Source organism: Nomascus leucogenys, chromosome 1a (genome assembly GCF_006542625.1).
Source record: "Nomascus leucogenys isolate Asia chromosome 1a, Asia_NLE_v1, whole genome shotgun sequence".
NCBI classification, from domain to species: domain Eukaryota; kingdom Metazoa; phylum Chordata; class Mammalia; order Primates; family Hylobatidae; genus Nomascus; species Nomascus leucogenys.
This window is the reverse complement of record NC_044381.1, coordinates 90972633-90992718: the sequence shown is the minus strand read 5'-3', so window position 1 is coordinate 90992718 and position 20086 is coordinate 90972633. Positions and strand designations below refer to the sequence as shown.

The following is a 20086-nucleotide window of genomic DNA, read 5'->3' as shown; positions in this document are numbered from 1 at the left end:
GGAGTAATAGAGTGTAATTGGATCATAAAATAAAAAAAGCTCATAAAAGGGTTAGGGCAGGCTGGGCATGGTGGCTCACGTCTGTAATCCCAGCACTTTGGGAGACCAAGGCGGGTGGATTGCTTGAGGTCAGGAGTTTGAGACCAGCCTGGCCAACATGGTGAAACCCCATCTCTACTAAAATACAAAAATAAGCTGGGCATGGTGGCGGGTGCCTGTAATCCCAGCTACTGGGGAGGCTGAGGCAGGAGAATTGCTTGAACCCAGGAGGCAGGGGTTGCAGTGAGCTGAGATCACACCACTGCACTTCAGCCTGGGTGACAGAGTGAGACTCTGTCTCAAAAAAAAAAAAAAAAAAAAGGATTAGGACACCTCTCCTTGAGAAAAGCCTTTTGTTTAATCTAAGTACCAAAGTATAAAAAGGAGTTAACAGGTGAAAAGTGAGGTTAAAATGTTCTCCAGTAGGGAAAAAGCACGGTAAGGGTCCTGAGGAGAAAAATGGTGTGAGGAAACTTCAAAGAAGTGAAAGAAGACCAGTTTGGCTGTGGCACAGAGAAAGCAAGGCAGAGTAGCCTATGAGCTGGGGTAAAGGGTACAGCAGATGTGGATGGCATTACATCCCAGATCAAAGTATCCTGCCTGCTATATGCCAGGTAACTATGCATTTAAGAATGTTTAAAACATGTTTGCTTGCTGTCCAAAACTTGCATTCTTCTGTGAAGACTGACAGGTAAACCTGTAGTGGAATAAGAACCAAACTAAATATATGTGTAAGTAGATCTGAGACAGGAGTATTAACTTGTCCTGGCATACTGGGAAAAGCTTTCTCTAGAGGAAATAATGTCTGAGCAGAGATGTTAAAAATGAATACATACGTTCCCTAAATTGGCCGTGGCTTATCAGGCAAAGGACCAGGATGTGTAAAATTACAGGGGCATGGAAAAAATAATCATGGCTTTTCCATAAAGTCATCCCTGATAGCCTGAAAGAAAAAGTGTTTTCCTGCATCTCAGAATTTAGGGCCTTTGCATCAAAATAGAGTTAGTCTACAGGATGATAAAGTACTTGAAGAAAGAGGCTTCATCCTCTTTATTTTTTTCTAAACCACTAATGGAAGTTTATTACAGCACTTTGCTTACAGAAGACACTAAATATCAATAAATATAGATTTGTGGAAAAATAAATTAATCACATTTGTTGAATTAAAAGTAACTAAGTGATCCCTTATGTGCCGAAGGAGTAAGAGAATAAATATACTTTAATTTACTTTTCAGTAGCAGGGAATGAGATTATCAAAGAAGGAAGGGGTATATAGTGAAATCCCTTCGACACCAGAAGTTCAAATGGTAGGAGAAGGGCTCCAAATCAGGGTGCCTGGTACTCCCACATATAAGAAGGCAAGAAAAATGAGAATGACACAACGCATAAATTACTCATTATTAAAAATGTATAAGACTGAAAATTTTTATTTTGTTTAAAAAAACAGTCTACCTACAAATACTGAGATAATTAAGGATTTGGCATAGTTGCTATCATTTCAGGCAGAGAATAGAGAATTTAATAGCTCATCTCTTCTCCTACTTCCCCTATCTAAGCCTTGAGTTTTAAGAAATCATTTAAATTAACTTCAATATGTTCTTGTAGACATTACTAAACTCTATCCATACCTATGAATTCCAATGACATCATTGTTTCCATGGTAACTAATGCACGTCAAATGGAGGAAAAACAGAGAGCAGCACTAAAAACCAAGGGGAAGAAATGGAATAAAGTAGTATAAACAAAGCATAACATCTTTTTTTGTATTTATAAAACACTTACTAATTTCAAATGCTTTACTATTACTTTGGCTCTGGGGCTCTTAAGGCCCAGAGGGATCTCGGAGGTCATCAAATCCACTTCCCACTCATAGCCCAGACCTTCTTTACAATGTAGCTAATCATGATTGCCCAATTGTTCACAGAGCTTATTGCTGGAAAGTTCTTACTCATTCACTTGCAAACATTACTGAATACCTATCTTGTTCTGCAGGTTTAAGAGATGATTAAGACCTTATATCTCTTTTAAAAAATGTTTGTAATTTAGAAGGCAAATAATTTAAATGTAGGGTGGAAAAAAAAAGAGAGCTGTAATAAAGATACAGGAAGATGTCCAAAAGGCCAGAGGAAAGAACTATAAATTTCAACTTGGAAGAATTACACAGTTCCAATGACTTTCATTTCTACTCCTACTAAGTCCTACAAACCCAAGACAACATCCTGGACCTTGCCATGATCCAGAACTGCTCTAACTTGGCAAACTTATACTCTAACATCAACTTTCTGATCCCAAACAGCTCTTTCACCTTCTAACTGATCCCTGAAGTAGTCCTATGAGCTTTATGCAGTCCATCAGCCTTCATTCGGAACACTTCCTCATAATACTTCCTTGCTAATATCCTCAACGTTTATCCTTCAGTGGCATCCGCCTAGCAATAGCCTAACCTGGACTTAGTGACCATCCCTTTTCCTCTCTGTTATGTTCCATAAGGATTATCTGTCCAACCCTCTGCCTTAGAATCTAGGAAAAAATGTGTCAGAACAGTATGAGATTAAGTATCCAGGTTTACAGGTATACAGGTTTACATAGGGACTGAAAAATAACATATGCTGAATTTGGCAACTACGGTCATTAGAGTCCTAACTAGCAAAGTCCATGTAGGACTTTCTCCATAGCCAGTCACCTTAAATGACAGTGTCAGTTGAAATGGCATTTTGATATACAAAATGATAATTTATAGGGGGTAACATTTTAAAAAGGTCTTGCTCCTGCTCTGTTTAAAACTTTTTCTTCAAAGTTTTAATTTATGTTTTTGAGTGAGCTAGACACCCTCAACTCTCATCTTACAGAATGAGAAGTTAAGCATTCAATTATGTGCAAATGGAATGGCTATTATCCTGACTTTGGAGTGATCTTAACAGACAATTGGCACTGTTATCTAATTTCTGCCAGAAAGAAGGATTATAGATTACTTAAGTCAATGTCATAATTTTTGGTAGATAACCTTCTAACTTTTTACTGATTTATATTTTAAAATCCCATATAATAAGTAACCTTATTTAGTTATCTGGGTAGGCATTACTTGTGTCTAGTTTGTCTTAGAGGGCATAATACAAAGTAACACTGCTCAAATTAGGTGCTTTAGAGAGAGTTTTCTGTGTGAGGCAGGCATTTGGTTATCATTGTTTTAAAAATTTTCCAACCTAAAGTTCATGACATAGAACACTGGCCCTAAACTACTTGCTGATTACAATTATAAACCCGCTAGTGAAAAACCCTTGGACCACCTGGAAGGTAAGCATACAGGCACCTTCCTTATCAGCCTCCTCGATTTTCACGAGAACATGTCAATCCAACCCAGAGTTCCTCAGCTTGCCAATACCCACAGCACTGTGCTAACTGGCAAGGGAGAAGAGGTACTTGAGGAAATTCACCTCAACCATTCTACTACACTATTTTATACTTTTCAGAAGCCCTCTGAGAGATAAACATTTATGAAAGCTTCCCTTCAAGTCCATTCATTCAAATACATTACTGGATCTTATCCTGTGTCATGGTCTAACTGAAGAATATGATAAACGTTATAATTTGTTCCATACCAAAACAAATACATGTAGGCATACAATTTAGGGCTGTTGGAGGTGAGGGAGAGAAAAATCATGAGACTCCTGAAGCTAATCTACAGACTGAAGTTAAAAAGCTCTGATGTATATGCTCTAAAATCTGTCTTTGAATTAAGCAAGGCCACTAGCTAGCCAGCCACAGAGAGGCATCATGTTGGCACTGTACCGAAATGTTTGCTTTAAATTGTACTCCAGCACAATTCCACCTGCTTTTGTTGAGGCACACTAGAAGGAAGAACCCTGTATTTACTGTAAAGAAGGTGATGAGAGTGTGTTCATTATATACACAGGTTCTTCTTTCTAAGAACCTAGGGAAGATATTTCTCTCTGGTCTCAGCTCTGTCTCTTTTGAGCATCCAGTTTTGTTTTGTTTTTTTAACTTTGTAGAAATGCACAATTTTATAATGGTACTATTTTTCTTTTCCTTTGGATGCTAGAAAAGTCATGGTACACCCCTAGCATGTATTTAAGTTTCTTAATAGCACGCAATTTGTTTACTGACTTCACTTCTGACCCCATCTAACTTTAATTATTTTGTCTATTTTTATCTTATTTTTAACTTTCATTCCACCAAATTCGGCAGAAAATCCTGAAGTGCCTCCTAGAAGAAGGTGAGCTATAAATGAGTTGAACTGTAGGAGGCAGAAGGAAAAAAGTAATCTTTTTTTTCATCTGTTTCCCCATAAGTGATCTATTCAAGTCTATCTATCTAAATGATTTCCTAAAACACACTTGTAATTTTTTTTTGTCAGTGATAGCTGCAAGCATGAGAGAAGTAGTACTTCTATAGAAAACTCTTACCTAAAGGGTGTTTTACAATTCTTCTGGATTAATATCATGTATAGACATGTTTGTACCTATAAGTGTGTTTTTAAAGTAACCATAATGATAAACTAGGACTTTCATAAAGACTTCTGCACAGGACTAAATTAAAACTTCAACTGTATTTTTCAATGACTTGCTTCTTCAGTTAGAGGAGTTTTATATTCTTCACAGTGAAGCTGTAAATGCTTACGGGCACGTGGACTCTGCGAAACATCTCAGCACCCTTGTGTGCATCCATCAATGCGACATCCTGGGGAGTGGAGACAATCACAGCACCTAGCCAAAGATAAACAAAATACTATTATCTTTTAATTCTCTATGGAGAAATTACTTCCAACATTATGTTGCTTACATACACAAATACTCTATTACATTAACTATTTAGGTCATTCATATATATTTTACACACATCAATGAGAAAGACAAGAAAATGTCGACTATGTTTTGGCCTACCTTTGAATCCTCACTTCTAAAATCACAACTGGGCTGGGCATGGTGGCTCACGCCTATAATCCCAGCATTTTGGGAGGCCGAGGTGGGCAGATCGTTTGGGGTCAGGAGTTCGAGACCAGCCTGGCTAACATGGTGAAACCCTGTCTCTACTAAAAATACAAAAATTAGCCAGACATAGTGGCTCGTGCCTGTAATCCCAGCTACTTGGGAGGCTGAGGCAGAAGAATCACTTGAACCTGGGAGACAGAGGTTGCAGTGAGCCGAGATCACACCACTGCCTTCCAGCCTGGGTGACAGAGCAAGACTTCACCTCAAAACAAAAAATTAAATAAAATAAAAATCGCAACTGACTAATCAGTGATTCAGGATCATAACTCTGTCAGTGGAACTTTCTTCCCATTCAGATAATGTGCTAGTTATACAGATGCACGAGGTAGGCTTTACTTTCAAATTAACAGTCCAATAGCCAGGCATGGTGGCATGTGCCTGTAATCCCAACTACTTGGGAGGCTGAGGCAGACGGATCACTTAAGCCCAGAAGTCCAAGACCAGCCTGGGCAATACAGTGAGACCCCATCTCAAAAAAAAAGGAAGAAAAAAGAAGAAAGAAGAAACAAGAAGAAGAAAGGAGGAGGAGGAGAAGAAATGAAGAAAGAAAAAGAAAAAGGAAGAGGAAGAAGAAAAAAGAAGATGACAAAGAAGATGACAACGAAGAAGATGATGGAGAGGAAAAAGAGGAAGATGAAGAAAGAATGAAAGAAAGAGAGAGGAAAAAGGAAAAGGAAAAAGGAAAGGAAAGGAAAGGAGAAACGGGAGGAGGAGGAGGAGAAGAGGAAGATGAGGAGGAGGAGGAGGTTGTTAATAGTCTACTTGGGAGACTGAAAAATTAAGCATTACGATACAATATGCTAAGGAGGAGGAGAAGGAGAACAAGGGGGAGGAGAAGAAAGAAGAAGAAAAGAAGAGGAGGAGGAGGAGGAAGAAGAAGTTGTGAATATTCTACTTGGAAGACTGAAAAAATAAGGATTACAATACAATATGCTAAGCATTATAACAGAGGTGTGCACAGGGTGTTATAGAGTTATAAAGAAGAAATAGGAAGAAAAGCTAACTAATTCAATCTAGGAGAGAAAATGGTGAAGTATGACAGATGGAAGGGGAAGCTAGACATAGGAGAAGCAATGGAGAAAAGTGTCCAGAAAGAGGTGATTCTTAGGCTGAGACCTAGAAGTTTATATTCTTAAAAACTCACACTGTGGAAAGCAGTTTGGTGGGAATAAAACTGAGGGCTGTGGCAGAAATTCAGATGCAAAATGGTAGAGGCCTGAACTGAAGTGGATGGAGATGGCAAATTTTCTGGATCTCCACTACTACCCTACAGAAACCAGGTAGTACTAGGGTACAAAGTTTCAAGAGAAAGTACGGTACAATTTTTCTTTAGGTCAAAACAACAAGCGCCTGGTTAAGATTGGCCGAGTCTGTGAATTTTTTTTTTAATTTTGTGGTTCCCTCTAGATGATAACCTAAAAAATAATTAACATAAACATAATATAGATCACATGGCTGACCATCACCTTATAATTAAATACAGAATGCTATGACAATTCAGAGCCCCAAACTGTTAAATTAGTATCAAGTGGCGGACACAACTAATGAAAACAGAGGCAAGATTAACAATAAATAACTGATTACACCAACTGAAGGTCAAATGATACTAGACAGTATTGCCTGAAGGGATATTTTGAAGAAGTTCAAATAGAGAAAAGTGGTGGGAGAACTAAGTTATCACAAAGCACTGGCAGTATGGGCATGCCAAACTCAAAAGAACCTATACAGTAGTAGTTAGCTGTAAATTCATCTTGCAATCAGCATCTTCATTTCAGGAAAAAACATCTTTTACATTAAATTAACGTCATAAATTTGAACTTTACTGATTTTGTAAGTTTTGCTTGTATTTAATTTTTAAACTACATAATATGAGCTATAAACTTAAGAAATTTGTGTTTATACCTAGTTAAGTAATCTTATAATAAAAATAAGTCAGTATGGGGTGCAGAAAGATTATTTTTCCTTTAGAAGAAGGGCCTATTCATTACTCAAGTTTGAGATACACTATTTTTAGAATTCAAAGAGATCAGGATTCAAAATTTGATTCTATAGCTGACCACCTGTGTGACTAGATAATGACTTAACCTTTCAGAGTTTTTGTTTCTTCATCTACAAAATGGCATGGAAATACTTAGGTCACAGGACTAAAATAATTAAATAAACTACTATACACAGACACTTGACATGATGCCTAACATTCAATAAATGATAGCTGTCACTGTTAATATCATTATTATTACATATATTATTGTTATTAATAAAATGCCTTAGACGTTGCTGGGAAGGTCATTTTCCTAAAGGCTATCAGGTAGCTCATCCTACTTTTCAAACTGTTCCATGAATCACTACAGCCTTCTATTTTGATTTACTTTGCCCAAGAAACCAAAAATTAACACTTCTCTTTCCCCTCTTGCAAAGACTGACGGAAATCACATCTCGGCAAAAATTACACTCTATACCTCCAATACATTTCCAGAATTTGCCACCTTCCAGATTCTGTTATTAATCTGTTTCCTAGTTTTTTTCATATCCAGTAATTTGGAAGGGACCAAATTCTAGCTCTGGCTGTATCCAGCTGTATAACTAACTTCAAACAAATAACTAAGAATCACTCTGAGTCTCAGTTTCTTTAACTGTAAAACTAGTGCCTGCACTAGATGGTTTCCAAGGACTCAGCTATCTCTATGATTACACTATTTAGCATTACATCTTAACTATAAATAGCTTTTAGAACTACCTCTGCTCAACTTAACTGCCCTAGTAATCTTATTTAAGGGGTATTAGCCCTCAGTCTCAGAGCTATTCTCTTCCACATAAGCAGAGGAATCTCTTTGGCTATTTCCTCCAAATCTTCTCCTTCACTATATATTAGTATGTAGGGTGTTCTCTACTGCATTGGCTCTAAAAAGTATTCTTAGCTTTCCTATGATATAAACATGTTACTGTTTTAAATACTTTTTGTCTACTATTTGTATCACCATTACACAATATAGCTTCAAGGGCAGTTATGATGTTTTTCATCTTTTTATCAAACAAAAGTAATGACATAATATTTTGCACAAAATAGGCACTTAACAAAAGATCAGCAATTTAAACAATGTTCTTATATTTTCAGAATCATCTCCCCTAGATTACTTCAGCATAAACTTTAAGTTGGCAACTTCTTGAACTAGGAGTCAAGAGCTCCAGATTCTGGTTTTGATGACAGACTTAATATAATATATAACCTTAAATAACTAACTAAGTCTCAATAGATCTCAATTAACTCCTTTATAAAATGAATCTATTTCCATAGACCCTATTTAACTTAAACAGCTGTTATATTAAAAAAATAAAAGTTTTAGTTATTTCTAGCCTTCTGCTAGCTTTTGAATGTGTTTGCTCTTGCTTTTCTAGTTCTTTTAATTGTGATGTTAGGGTGTCAATTTTGGATCTTTCCTGCTTTCCCTTGCGGGCATTTAGTGCTATAAATTTCCCTCTACACACTGCTTTGAATGTGTCCCAGAGATTCTGGTATGTTGTGTCTTTGTTCTCACTGGTTTCAAAGAACATCTTTATTTCTGCCTTCATTTCATTATGTACCCAATAGTCATTCAGGAGCAGGTTGTTCAGTTTCCATGTAGTTGAGCGGTTTTGAGTAAGTTTCTTAATCCTGAGTTTTAGTTTGATTGCACTGTGGTCTGAGAGACCGTTTGTTATAATTTTTGTTCTTTTACATTTGCTGAGGAGAACTTTACTTCCAACTATGTGGTCAATTTTGGAATAGGTGTGGTGTGGTGCTGAAAAAAGTGTATATTCTGTTGATTTGGGGTGGAGAGTTCTGTAGATGTCTATTAGGTCCACTTTGTGCAGCGCTGAGTTCAATTCCTGGATATCAGAAATAATGCCACATATCTACAACTATCTGATCTTTGACAAACCTGACAAAAACAAGAAATGGGGAAAGGATTCCCTATTTAATAAATGGTGCTGGGAAAACTGGCTAGCCATATGTAGAAAGCTGAAACTGGATCCCTTCCTTACACCTTATACAAAAATTAATTCAAGATGGATTAAAGACTTACATGTTAGACCTAAAACCATTAAAATCCTACAAGAAAACCTAGGCAATACCATTCAGGACATAGGCGTGGGCAAGGACTTCATGTCTAAAACACCAAAAGCAATGGCAACAAAAGCCAACATTGACAAATGGGATCTAATTAAACTAAAGAGCTTCTGCACAGCAAAAGAAACTACCATCAGAGTGAACAGGCAACCTACAAAATGGGAGAAAATTTTCACAACCTACTCATCTGACAAAGGGCTAATATCCAGAATCTACAATGAACTCAAATAAATTTACAGGAAAAAAAACAAACAACCCCATCAAAAAGTGGGCAAAGGACATGAACAGACACTTCTCAAAAGAAGACATTTATGCAGCCAAAAAACATATGAAAAAATGCTCATCATCACTGGCCATCAGAGAAATGCAAATCAAAACCACAGTGAGATACCATCTCACACCAGTTAGAATGGCCATCATTAAAAAGTCAGGAAACAACAGGTGCTGGACAGGATGTGGAGAAATAGGAACACTTTTACACTGTTGGTGGGACTGTAAACTAGTTCAACCATTGTGGAAGTCAGTGTGGCGATTCCTCAGGGATCTAGAACTAGAAATACCATTTGACCCAGCCATCCCATTACTGGGTATATACCCAAAGGACTATAAATCATGCTGCTATAAAGACACATGCACACGTATGTTTATTGTGGCACTATTCACAATAGCAAAGAGTTGGAACCAACCCAAATGTCCAACAACGATAGACTGGATTAAGAAAATGCGTCACATAGACACCATGGAATACTATGCAGCCATAAAAAATGATGAGTTCATGTCCTTTGTAGGGACATGGATGAAACTGGAAACCATCATTCTCAGTAAAGTATCGCAAGGACAAAAAACCAAACACCGCATGTTCTCACTCATAGGTGGGAACTGAACAATGAGAACTCATGGACACAGGAAGGGGAACATCACACTCCGGGGACTGTTGTGGGGTGGGGGGAGGGGGGTTGGGAGAGCATTAGGAGATATACCTAATGTTAAATGACGAGTTAATGGGTGCAGCAAAACAACATGGCACATGGATACATATGTAACAAACCTGCACATTGTGCACATGTACCCTAAAACCTAAAGTATAATAATAATAAAAAATAAATAAATAAAAGTTTTATAAAAATGTTCAGGGACATTATTATAAGATACTAGAGAGGGGGATTAAACTGGCTTGGTTTTCTCTGTGCTTAATTAACCTTAACACGGTAGCACAAATAAGCATCTATGCCATTTGGGTTTCTTTGCAGAATAGTCTGAATAGCACCATTCGAACAAATTAACAACAACATTTGACAAGGACAATGATCATCTTCCATGTCCTGTCAAATGCTCATGAAGCATGTAAACATTTCGTGGAACTATATTTATAGAAGATTTTTTTTGATGTAAAATTTTTTTGTCTGCGATTTGTAGAAATATATGGGGTATTTTGCTGGAATACGTGTTCTTAATTAATGATTAAGTCCTTAACCACAATACAATCAGCCTCTGGGTTTTGCCCTGAAAAAAAAAATTTCTAATCCTTGTTGAAGAAGACAGAAACATAACTGGCTCACGCATAAATCACTACCTCTTTTGCTGCACAGTACATCAAAGTTTAGTATAGTATATAAGTTTCGTATAACATATAAGTAATCATTTCAGATAGCCCTAGAATGAACTTCAAATTTTATGATAAGAAAATAATGCATAAACAACATGACCTCCAGTAAAATTAAATTTAGTCCATAATCTAGCATAATCTAGATTTTTATTTTAAATTTTATTTTAATTTTTGTGAGTACATAGTAGGTATATATATTTAAGGGGTCCATGAGATGTTTTGATACAGGCATGCAATGTGTAATAACCACATCATGTAAAATGGGGTATCCATCCCCTCAAGCATTTATCTTTTGTGTTATAACCAATACAATTAAACTTTTAGATATTTTAAAATGTACAATTAAGTTACTATTGACTATAGTCACCCTGTTGTGCTGTCAAATACTAGGTCTTATTCATTCTTTCTATTTTTTTTGTACCCATTAGCTACTGCCATCTCCTCCCGACCCCACTACCCTTCCCCACCTCAGGTAACTATCATCTACTCTCTCTGTCCATAAGTTCAATTGTTTTAATTTTAGATCCCACAAATAAGTGAGAACATGCAATGTTCGTCTTTCTGGCCAGGCTTATTTCACTTAACATAATGGCATCCAGTTCCATCCATGTTGTTGCAAATGACAGGATCTCATTCTTTTTATGGCTAAATTGTACTCCATTGTGTATAAATAACGTATTTTCTTTAACCATTCATCTGTTGATGGACACTTAGGTTGCTTTCAAATCTTGGCTATTGTGAACACTGCTGCAATAAACACGGGAGTACAGATATCTCTTTGACATACTGATTTCCTTTCTTTTGGGTGCATACCCAGCAATAGGACTGCTCAATCATATGGTAGCTCTATTTTTAGTTTTTTGAGGAACCTCTAAACTGTTCTCGATAGTGGTTGTACTAATTTACATTCCTACCAACAGTAACAAGGGTCCCCTTTTCCTCACATCCTTGCCAGCATTTGTTATTGCCTGACTTTGGACACAAGCCATTTTAACCGGGGTGAGATGATATCTCTTTGTAGTTTTGATTTGAATTTCTCTGATTATCAATGATTCTGAGCACCCTTTCATATGTCTGTTTGCCATTGTATGACTTCTTTTCACAAATGTCTATTCAGATCTTTTGCCAATTTTTAAACGGGACTGTTATATTTTTTTCCTATAGACTTGTTGGAGCTCCTTATATATTCTGGTTATAAATCCTTTGTCAGTTGGGTAGTTTGCAAATATTTTCTCCCATTTCCGGGTCCTTTCTTCACTTCTATGCTTCCTTTAATGTGCAGAAGCTTTTTAACGTGATGTGATCCCATTTGTCCATTTTTGCTTTGACAGCCCAGATTTTTAAATTTTAATTAATTAATTTATTTATTTATTTATTTTTGAGGTGGAGTTTCGCTCTTGTTGCCCAGGCTGGAGTGCAATGGCACAATCTCAGTTGACCGCAACCTCCGCCTCCAGGGTTCAAGCAATTCTCCTGTCTCAGCCTCCAGAGTAGCTGGGATTACAGGCATGCGCCACCATACCCAGCTAATTTTTGTATTTATTTATTAGAGATGGGATTTCTCCATGTTGGTCAGGCTGGTCTTGAACCCCTGACCTCAGGTGATCCACCCACCTCAGCCTCCCAAAGTGCTGGGATTACAGGCACCAGACAATGCGCCGGGCCTTTTTTTTTTGAGACAGAGTCTTGCTCTGTCACCCAGGCTGGAGTGCAATGGCACGATCTCGTCTCACTGCAACCTCCGCCTCACAGATTCAAGCAATTCTCCTGCCTCAGCCTCCTGAGTAGCTGGGATTACAGGCGCCCACCACCATGCCCAGCTAATTTTTGTATTTTTGGTAGAGACGGGTTTTCACCTTATTTGTCAGGCTGGTCTCTAACTCCTGACCTCAGGTGATCCACCCATCTCTGCCTCCCAATGTGCTAGGATAACAGGCGTGCACCACTGTGCACAGCCCCAGATTTTTAAATTTTAAAGGAATTATGTCAATTTATTCTTGTTACTGTATCATTCAACTTAACAGATGGTCTCTGAAACCTGATATTACATTTCATCTTTATAATTCTTGGCTTTCTACCTGTTAAATTTAAATTTTTCCCAGAAACATAAGCCAATATGAATTAGTCTGGAGTTTTCTCCCTTTATACCATCATTAATGATGTCACTTCAGTTTGTGATGAAGGGACTCATAGAAAACTTGTGTTCTCTCTACTGACTGTAAGGAAGTGTCAACAGCACAAAAAATAAAGTTTAGTTTGCAAGAAATTGAATTATTTTCTGAGGGAAAAATGCCTATCTCAAGAAGCCCATCAAGAATTCTCTATCAATATTTTTTCTTTCTTTTTTTTTTTTTTGAGACGGAGTCTCGCTCTGTTGCCCAGGCTGGAGTGCAGTGGCTCAATCTCGGCTCATTGCAAGCTCCGCCTCCCGGGTTCATGCCATTCTCCTGCCTCAGCCTCCCGAGCAGCTGGGACTACAGGTGCCTGCCACCACGTCCGGGTAATTTTTTGTATTTTTAGTAGAGATGGGGTTTCACCGTGTTAGCCAGGATGGTCTCGATCTCCTGACCTCATGATCTGCCCGCCTCAGCCTCCTAAAGTCCTGGGATAACAGGCGTGAGCCACCACACCTGGCCAAGAATTCTCTGTCCATTTTCTAAAGTAAATGTCTAACTCTAAACGATTAAAAATATTGTTTAAATGCTAATTCACAGCCAGGCACGGTGACTCACACCTGTAATCCCAGCACTTTGGGAGGCCGAGGCGGGCGGATCACAAGGTCAGGAGATGGAGACCATCCTGGCTAACACGGTGAAACCCCGTCTCTACTAAAAAATACAAAAAATTAGCCGGGCGTCTTGGCGGGTGCCTGTAGTCCCAGCTACTTGGGAGGCTGAGGCGGGAGAATGGCATGAGCCCAGGAGGTGGAGCTTGCAGTGAGCCGAGAGAATGGCATGAGCCCAGGAGGTGGAGCTTGCAGTGAGCCGAGATTGAGCCACTGCACTCCAGCCTGGGCGACAGGGCGAGACTCCGTCTCAAAAAAAAATAATAAAATAAAAAAATGCTAATTTACAACTTGTAATCCTTTTAAAAGGCTTCTTATCAGCTGAGATTTACTATAAAAGGTTAATTGTCTGGCAGATTCTAGCAAATTAATATGTAAACATTTTACAAAATAATTATTTAGAATATTAATTGTCAATTCTCCTATTAAGAGGAAAATCTATTTATGACTGCATATGTGGATTTGGGTCAGAGTTCAGAGTAGTTAAACATTTAAAACTGATGATTCCAGATGTTAGACTGATCATAATTATACCAGTGTGGAACAACTCAACTATGCATTCTAGTCCCCAGGGCATAGACTGTATCTAATTCTCTTGCTTGATTGAGAACTTCAGTGCTGGAGCCTAATAGACATGTGCAACAAAACCTGCTCAGGGTTATAGCTGGAGAAATAATTCAATACCTTACGATTATGAGCACATCAATATAAAGTCAAATAAGACTTAAAAAATTAACTATTTTTAATGTTCACGCTGCTCTTAATATTTAGTGCTACTGATTCTCCTTTATTTAGAAATATACTTGCATCAAAAGAAAATAATCATTCAACATCTGATGTTTAACAAAAACAATACCAAATATAATTTTCTATTAACTATAAAGTAGATTGGCATTGGTATTTTTTAGCTCTCCTCTGTCTTTCTCCTGCCACCCCCAAAATTCCTGAGTTTTAAATATTATTTGCTGTAAGATCAAGGATTACCTACCAATATTAGTATCAGCAGAAAGAAACATAATTTAAAAGGTAAATTCACCTCAAATGTACTCACAGACAGTGTTTCAACAGGAAATAGAAATAATTCTTGGATGAGTCACTCTTTTGACCTCTTGCTGCTTTCCAACAGACTATACAAGTGATTACAGTCACAAAGAGAATGTTTTATTAATTTAGAAATGAATCATTATTTTGCTCACTTCAGAAACAAATCTTCCTACAGAAAATTATATCAATTGGCTGGGCACAGTGGCTCACGCCTGTAATCCCAGCACTTTGGGAGGCTGAGGCGGGCGGATCATGAGGTCAGGAGATCGAGACCATCCTGGCTAACATGGTGAAACCCTACCTCTACTAAAATACAAAACATTAGCTGGGAGTGGTGGCCAGTGCCTGTAGTCCCAGCTACATGGGAGGCTGAGGCAGAAGAATGGCGTGAACCCAGGAGGTGGAGCTTGCAATTAGCCGAGATCACACTGGACTGCAGTCCAGCCTGGGCAACAGTGCGAGACTCCATCTCAAAAAAGAAAAAAAGAAAACTATATCAACTGTGGAAAAAAGAATTAAACAATAATAGGTGGAAACAATGCTATATCAACATTACTGGTGTTCTAAATCATCCTAATTGATGAAGAAGAGAAAAAGTTACTGGTGAGAGACAGCATGTGCACTTTGGAAGGTTAATAATCCAACTTTGAGTAAGTGCGATGTGGTGCCAAGAAGAACGTATATTCTGTTGACTTGGGGTGGAGAGTTCTGTAGATGTCTATTACGTCCACTTGGTCCAGGCTGAGTTCAAGTCCTGAATAACCTTGCTAATTTTCTGTCATGTTGTTCTGTCTGATATTGACAGTGAGGTGTTAAAGTCTCCCACTATTATTGTGTGGGAGTCTAAGTCTCTTTGTAGGTCTCTACATGAATCTGGGTGCTCCTTTATTGGGTGCATATATATTTAGGCTAGTTAGCTCTTCTTGTTGCATTGATCCCTTTACCACTATGTAATGCCCTTCTTTGTCTTTTTAGATCTTTGTTGGCTTAAAGTCTGTTTTATCAGAGACTAGGATTGCAACCCATGCTTTTTTCCCTTTTTTTCTTTTTATTTTCTTGGTAAATATTCCTCCATCCCTTTATTTTGAGCCTATGTGTGTCTCTGCACATGAAATGGGTCTCCTGAATACAGCATACTGATGGGTCTTGACTCTTTATCTGATTTGACAGTCTGCGTCTTTTAATTGGGGCATTTACCCCATTTACATTTAAGGTTAATATTGTTATCCGTGAATTTGATCCTGTCATTATGATGCCAGCTGGTTATTTTGCCCATTAGTTGATGCAGTTTCTTCATAGTGTCGATGGTCTTTTCAACTTGGTATGTTTTTGCAGTGGCTGGTACCAGTTTTCCTTTCCATATTTACTGCTTCCTTCAGGAGCTTTTGTAAGGCAGGCCTGGATGCTTGTCTATAAAGGATTTTATTTCTCTTTTGCTTTGCTTATGAAGCTTAGTTTGGCTGCATATGAAATTCTGGGTTGAAAATTCCTTTCTTTAAGAATGTTGAGTATTGGCTACCACTCTCTTCTGGCTTATAGGGTTTCTGCAGAGATCAGCTGTTAGTGTGATGGGCTTCCCTTTGTGGGTAACCCGACCTTTCTCTCTGGCTGCCCTTAACATTTTTTCCTTCATTTCAACCTTGGTGAATCTGAAGATTATGTGTCTTGGGGTTGCTCTTCTCAAGGAGTATCTTTGTGCTGTTCTCTGTATTTCCTGAATTTGAACATTGGGCTGTCTTGTTAGGTTGGGGAAGGAAAATTCTCCTGGATAATAACCTGAACAGTGTTTTTCAACTTGGTTTCATTCTCACAGTCACTTTCAGGTACACCAGTCAAACATAGGTTTGGTCTTTTTACAGAGTCCCTTGTTTCTGGGAGGCTTTGTTCATTCTTTTTCATTCTTTTTTCTCTAATTTTGTCTTCATGCTTTATTTCATTAAGTTGATCTTCCATCTCTGATATTCTTTCTTCTGCTTGATCGATTAAGCTATTGATACCTGTGTATGCTTCACAAAGTTCTCGTGCTGTTTTTCAGCTCCATCAGGTCATTTATGTTCTTCTCTAAACTGGTTATTCTAGTTAGCAATTGGAAGTAAAACACTCCTGAGCAAATGCAAAAGAATGGAAATCATAACAAACTGTCTCTCAGACCACAGTGCAATCAAATTAGAACTCAGGATTAAGAAACTCACTCAAAACCGCACAACTACATGGAAACTGAACAACCTGCTCCTGAATGACTACTGGGTAAATAATGAAATTAAGGCAGAAATAAAAAAGTTCTTTGAAACCAATGAGAACAAAGACACAACATACCAGAATCTCCGGGACACAGCTAAAGTGGTGTTTAGAGGGAAATTTATAGAACTAAATGCCCACAGGAGAAACCAAGAAAGATCTAAAATCGACACCCTAACATCACAATCAAAAGAACTAGAGAAGCAAGAGCAAACACATTCAAAAACTAGCAGAAGGCAAAAAATAACTAAGATCAGAGCAGAACTGAAGGAGATGGAGACACAAAAAACCCTTCAAAAAATCAATGAATCCAGGAGCTGGTTTTTTGAAAAGATCAACAAAATTGATAGACCACTAGCAAGACTAATAAAGAAGAAAAGGAGAAGGGTCAAAAGACACAATAAAAAATGACAAAGGTGATATCACCACCGATCCCATAGAAATACAAACTACCATCAGAGAATACTATAAACACCTCTACACAAATAAACTAGAAAATCTAGAAGAAATGGATAAATTCCTGGACACATACACCCTCCCAAGACTAAACAAGGAAGAAGCTGAATCTCTGAATAGCCAATAACAGGCTCTGAAATTGAGGCAATAATTAATAGCCTACCAATCAAAAAAAGTCCAGGACCAGAAAGATTCATAGCCAAATTCTACCAGAGGTACAAAGAGCAGCTGGTACCATTTCTTCTGAAACTATTCCCATCACCAGAAAAAGAGGGAATCCTCCCTAACTCATTTTATGAGGCCAGCATCATCCTGATACCAAAACCTGGCAGAGACAAAACAAAAAAAGAGAATTTTAGACCAATATCCCTGATGAACATCGATACGAAAATCTTCAGTAAAATACTGGCAAACCGAATCCAGCAACACATCAAAAAGCTTGTCCACCAAGATCAAGTTGGATTCATCCCTGGGATGCAAGGCTGGTTCAACATACACAAATCAATAAACATAATCCATCACATAAACAGAACGAAAGAGAAAAACCACGTGATTATCTCAATAGATGCAGAAAAGGCCTTTGACAAAATTCAACAGCACTTCATGCCAAAAACTCTCAATAAACTAGGTATTGATGGAACATATCTCAAAATAATAAGAGCTATCTATGACAAACCCACAGCCAATATCATACTGAATGGGCAAAAACTGGAAGCATTCCCTTTCAAACTGGCACAAGACAGGGATGCCCTCTCTCACCACTCCTATTCAACAGTGTTGGAAGTTCTGGCCAGTGCAATCAGGCAAGAGAAAGAAATGAAGGGTATTCAATTAGGAAAAGAGGAAGTCAAATTGTCCCTGTTTGCAGATGACATGATTGTATATCTAGAAAACCCCATCGTCTCAGCCCAAAATCTCCTTAAGTTGATAAACAACTTTAGCAAAGTCTCAGGATACAAAATCAATGTGCAAAAATCACAAGCATTCGTATACAACAATAACAGACAAACAGAGAGCCAAATCATGAGTGAACTCCCATTCACAATTGCTTCAAAGAGAATAAAATACCTAGGAATCCCACTTACAGGGATGTGAAGGATCTCTTCAAGGAGAACTACAAACCACTGCTCAACGAAATAAAAGAAGACAGAAACAAATGGAAGAACATTCCATGCTCATGGATAGGAAGAATCAATATCGTGAAAATGGCCATACTGCCCAAGGCAATTTATAGATTCAATGCCATCCCCATCAAGCTACCAATGACTTTCTTCACAGAATTGGAAAAAATTACTTCAACATTCATATGGAACCATAAAAGAGCCTGCATTGCCAAGACAATCCTAAGCCAAAAGAACAAAGCTGGAGCCATCACGCTACCTGACTTCAAACTGTAGTACAAGCATACAGTAACCAAAACAGCATGGTACTGGTAAGAAAACAGAGATATAGACCAATGGAACAGAACAGAGCCCTCAGAAATAACACCACACATCTACAACCATCTGATCTTTGACAAACTTGACAAAAACAAGAAATGGGGAAAGGATTCCCTATTTAATAAATGGTGCTGGGAAAACTGGCTAGCCATACGTAAAAAGCTGAAACTGGATCCCTTCCTTACACCTTATACAAGAATTAATTCAAGATGGATTAAAGACTTAAATGTTAGACCTAAAACCGTAAAAACCCTAGAAGAAAACCTAGGCAATGCCATTGAGGACATATGCACAGGCAAGGACTTCATGACTAAAACACCAAAAGCAATGGCAACAAAAGGCAAAATAGACAAATGAGATCTAATTAAACTAAAGAGCTCCTGCACAGCAAAAGAAACTATCAGCAGAGTGAACAGGCAACCTACAAAATGGGAGAAAATTTTTGCAATCTACTCATCTGACAAAGGGCTAATATCCAGAATCTACAAAGAACTTAAGCAAATTTACAAGAAAAAAACAAACAACCCCATCAAAAAGTGGGCAAAGGATATGAACAGACACTTTTCAAAAGAAGACATTTATGCAGCCAACAGACACATGAAAAAATGCTCATCATCACTGGTCATCAGAGAAATGCAAATCAAAACCACAATGAGATACCGCCTCACACCAGTTAGAACGGCAATCATTAAAAAGTCAGGAAACAACAGATGCTGGAGAGGATGTAGAGAAGTAGGAATGCTTTTACACTGCTGGTGGGACTGTAAACTAGTCAACCATTGTGGAAGACAGTGTGGCGATTCCTCAAGGATCTAAAACTAGAAATACCATTGGACCCAGCCATCTCATTACTGGGTATATACCCAAAGGATTATAAAGCATGCTGCTCTAAAGACACATGTACACGTATGTTTACTGCGGCACTATTCACAATAGCAAAGACTTGGAACCAACCCAAATGTCCATCAGTGATAGACTGGATTAAGAAAATGAGGCACATATACACCGTGGAATACTATGCAGCTCTAAAAAAGGATGAGTTCATGTCCTGTGTAGCGACAAGGATGAAACTGGAAACCATCATTCAGAGCAAACTATCGCAATGACAGAAAACCAAACACCGCCACTCATAGGTGGGAGTTGAACAATGACAACACTTGGACACAGGGTGGGGAACATCACACACCGGAGCCTGTCGTGGGGTGGGGGGATGGGAGACGGATAGCAGTAGCAGAAATACCTAATGTAAATGACGAGTTAATGGGTGCAGCTAACCAACACGGCACATGTATACATATGTAACAAACCTGCACGTTGTGGACATGTACCCTAGAACTTAAAGAAGAAAAATTCTTAAAAAAT

The 20086-nt window shown here is 38.1% G+C and overlaps 1 protein-coding gene across 2 annotated transcripts in view; it reads right to left on the bottom strand.

Annotated features, from left to right (window-relative positions):
- Positions 1–20086, bottom strand: part of NUBPL (nucleotide binding protein like) — a 254576-nt gene that overhangs the window by 30801 nt on the left and 203689 nt on the right. For both annotated transcript variants that reach the window (XM_003263684.3, XM_030813147.1), the window contains one exon: positions 4678–4763. In XM_003263684.3, the coding sequence (XP_003263732.1) occupies positions 4678–4763 (86 nt within the window). The remainder of the gene's footprint in view (positions 1–4677; positions 4764–20086) is intronic.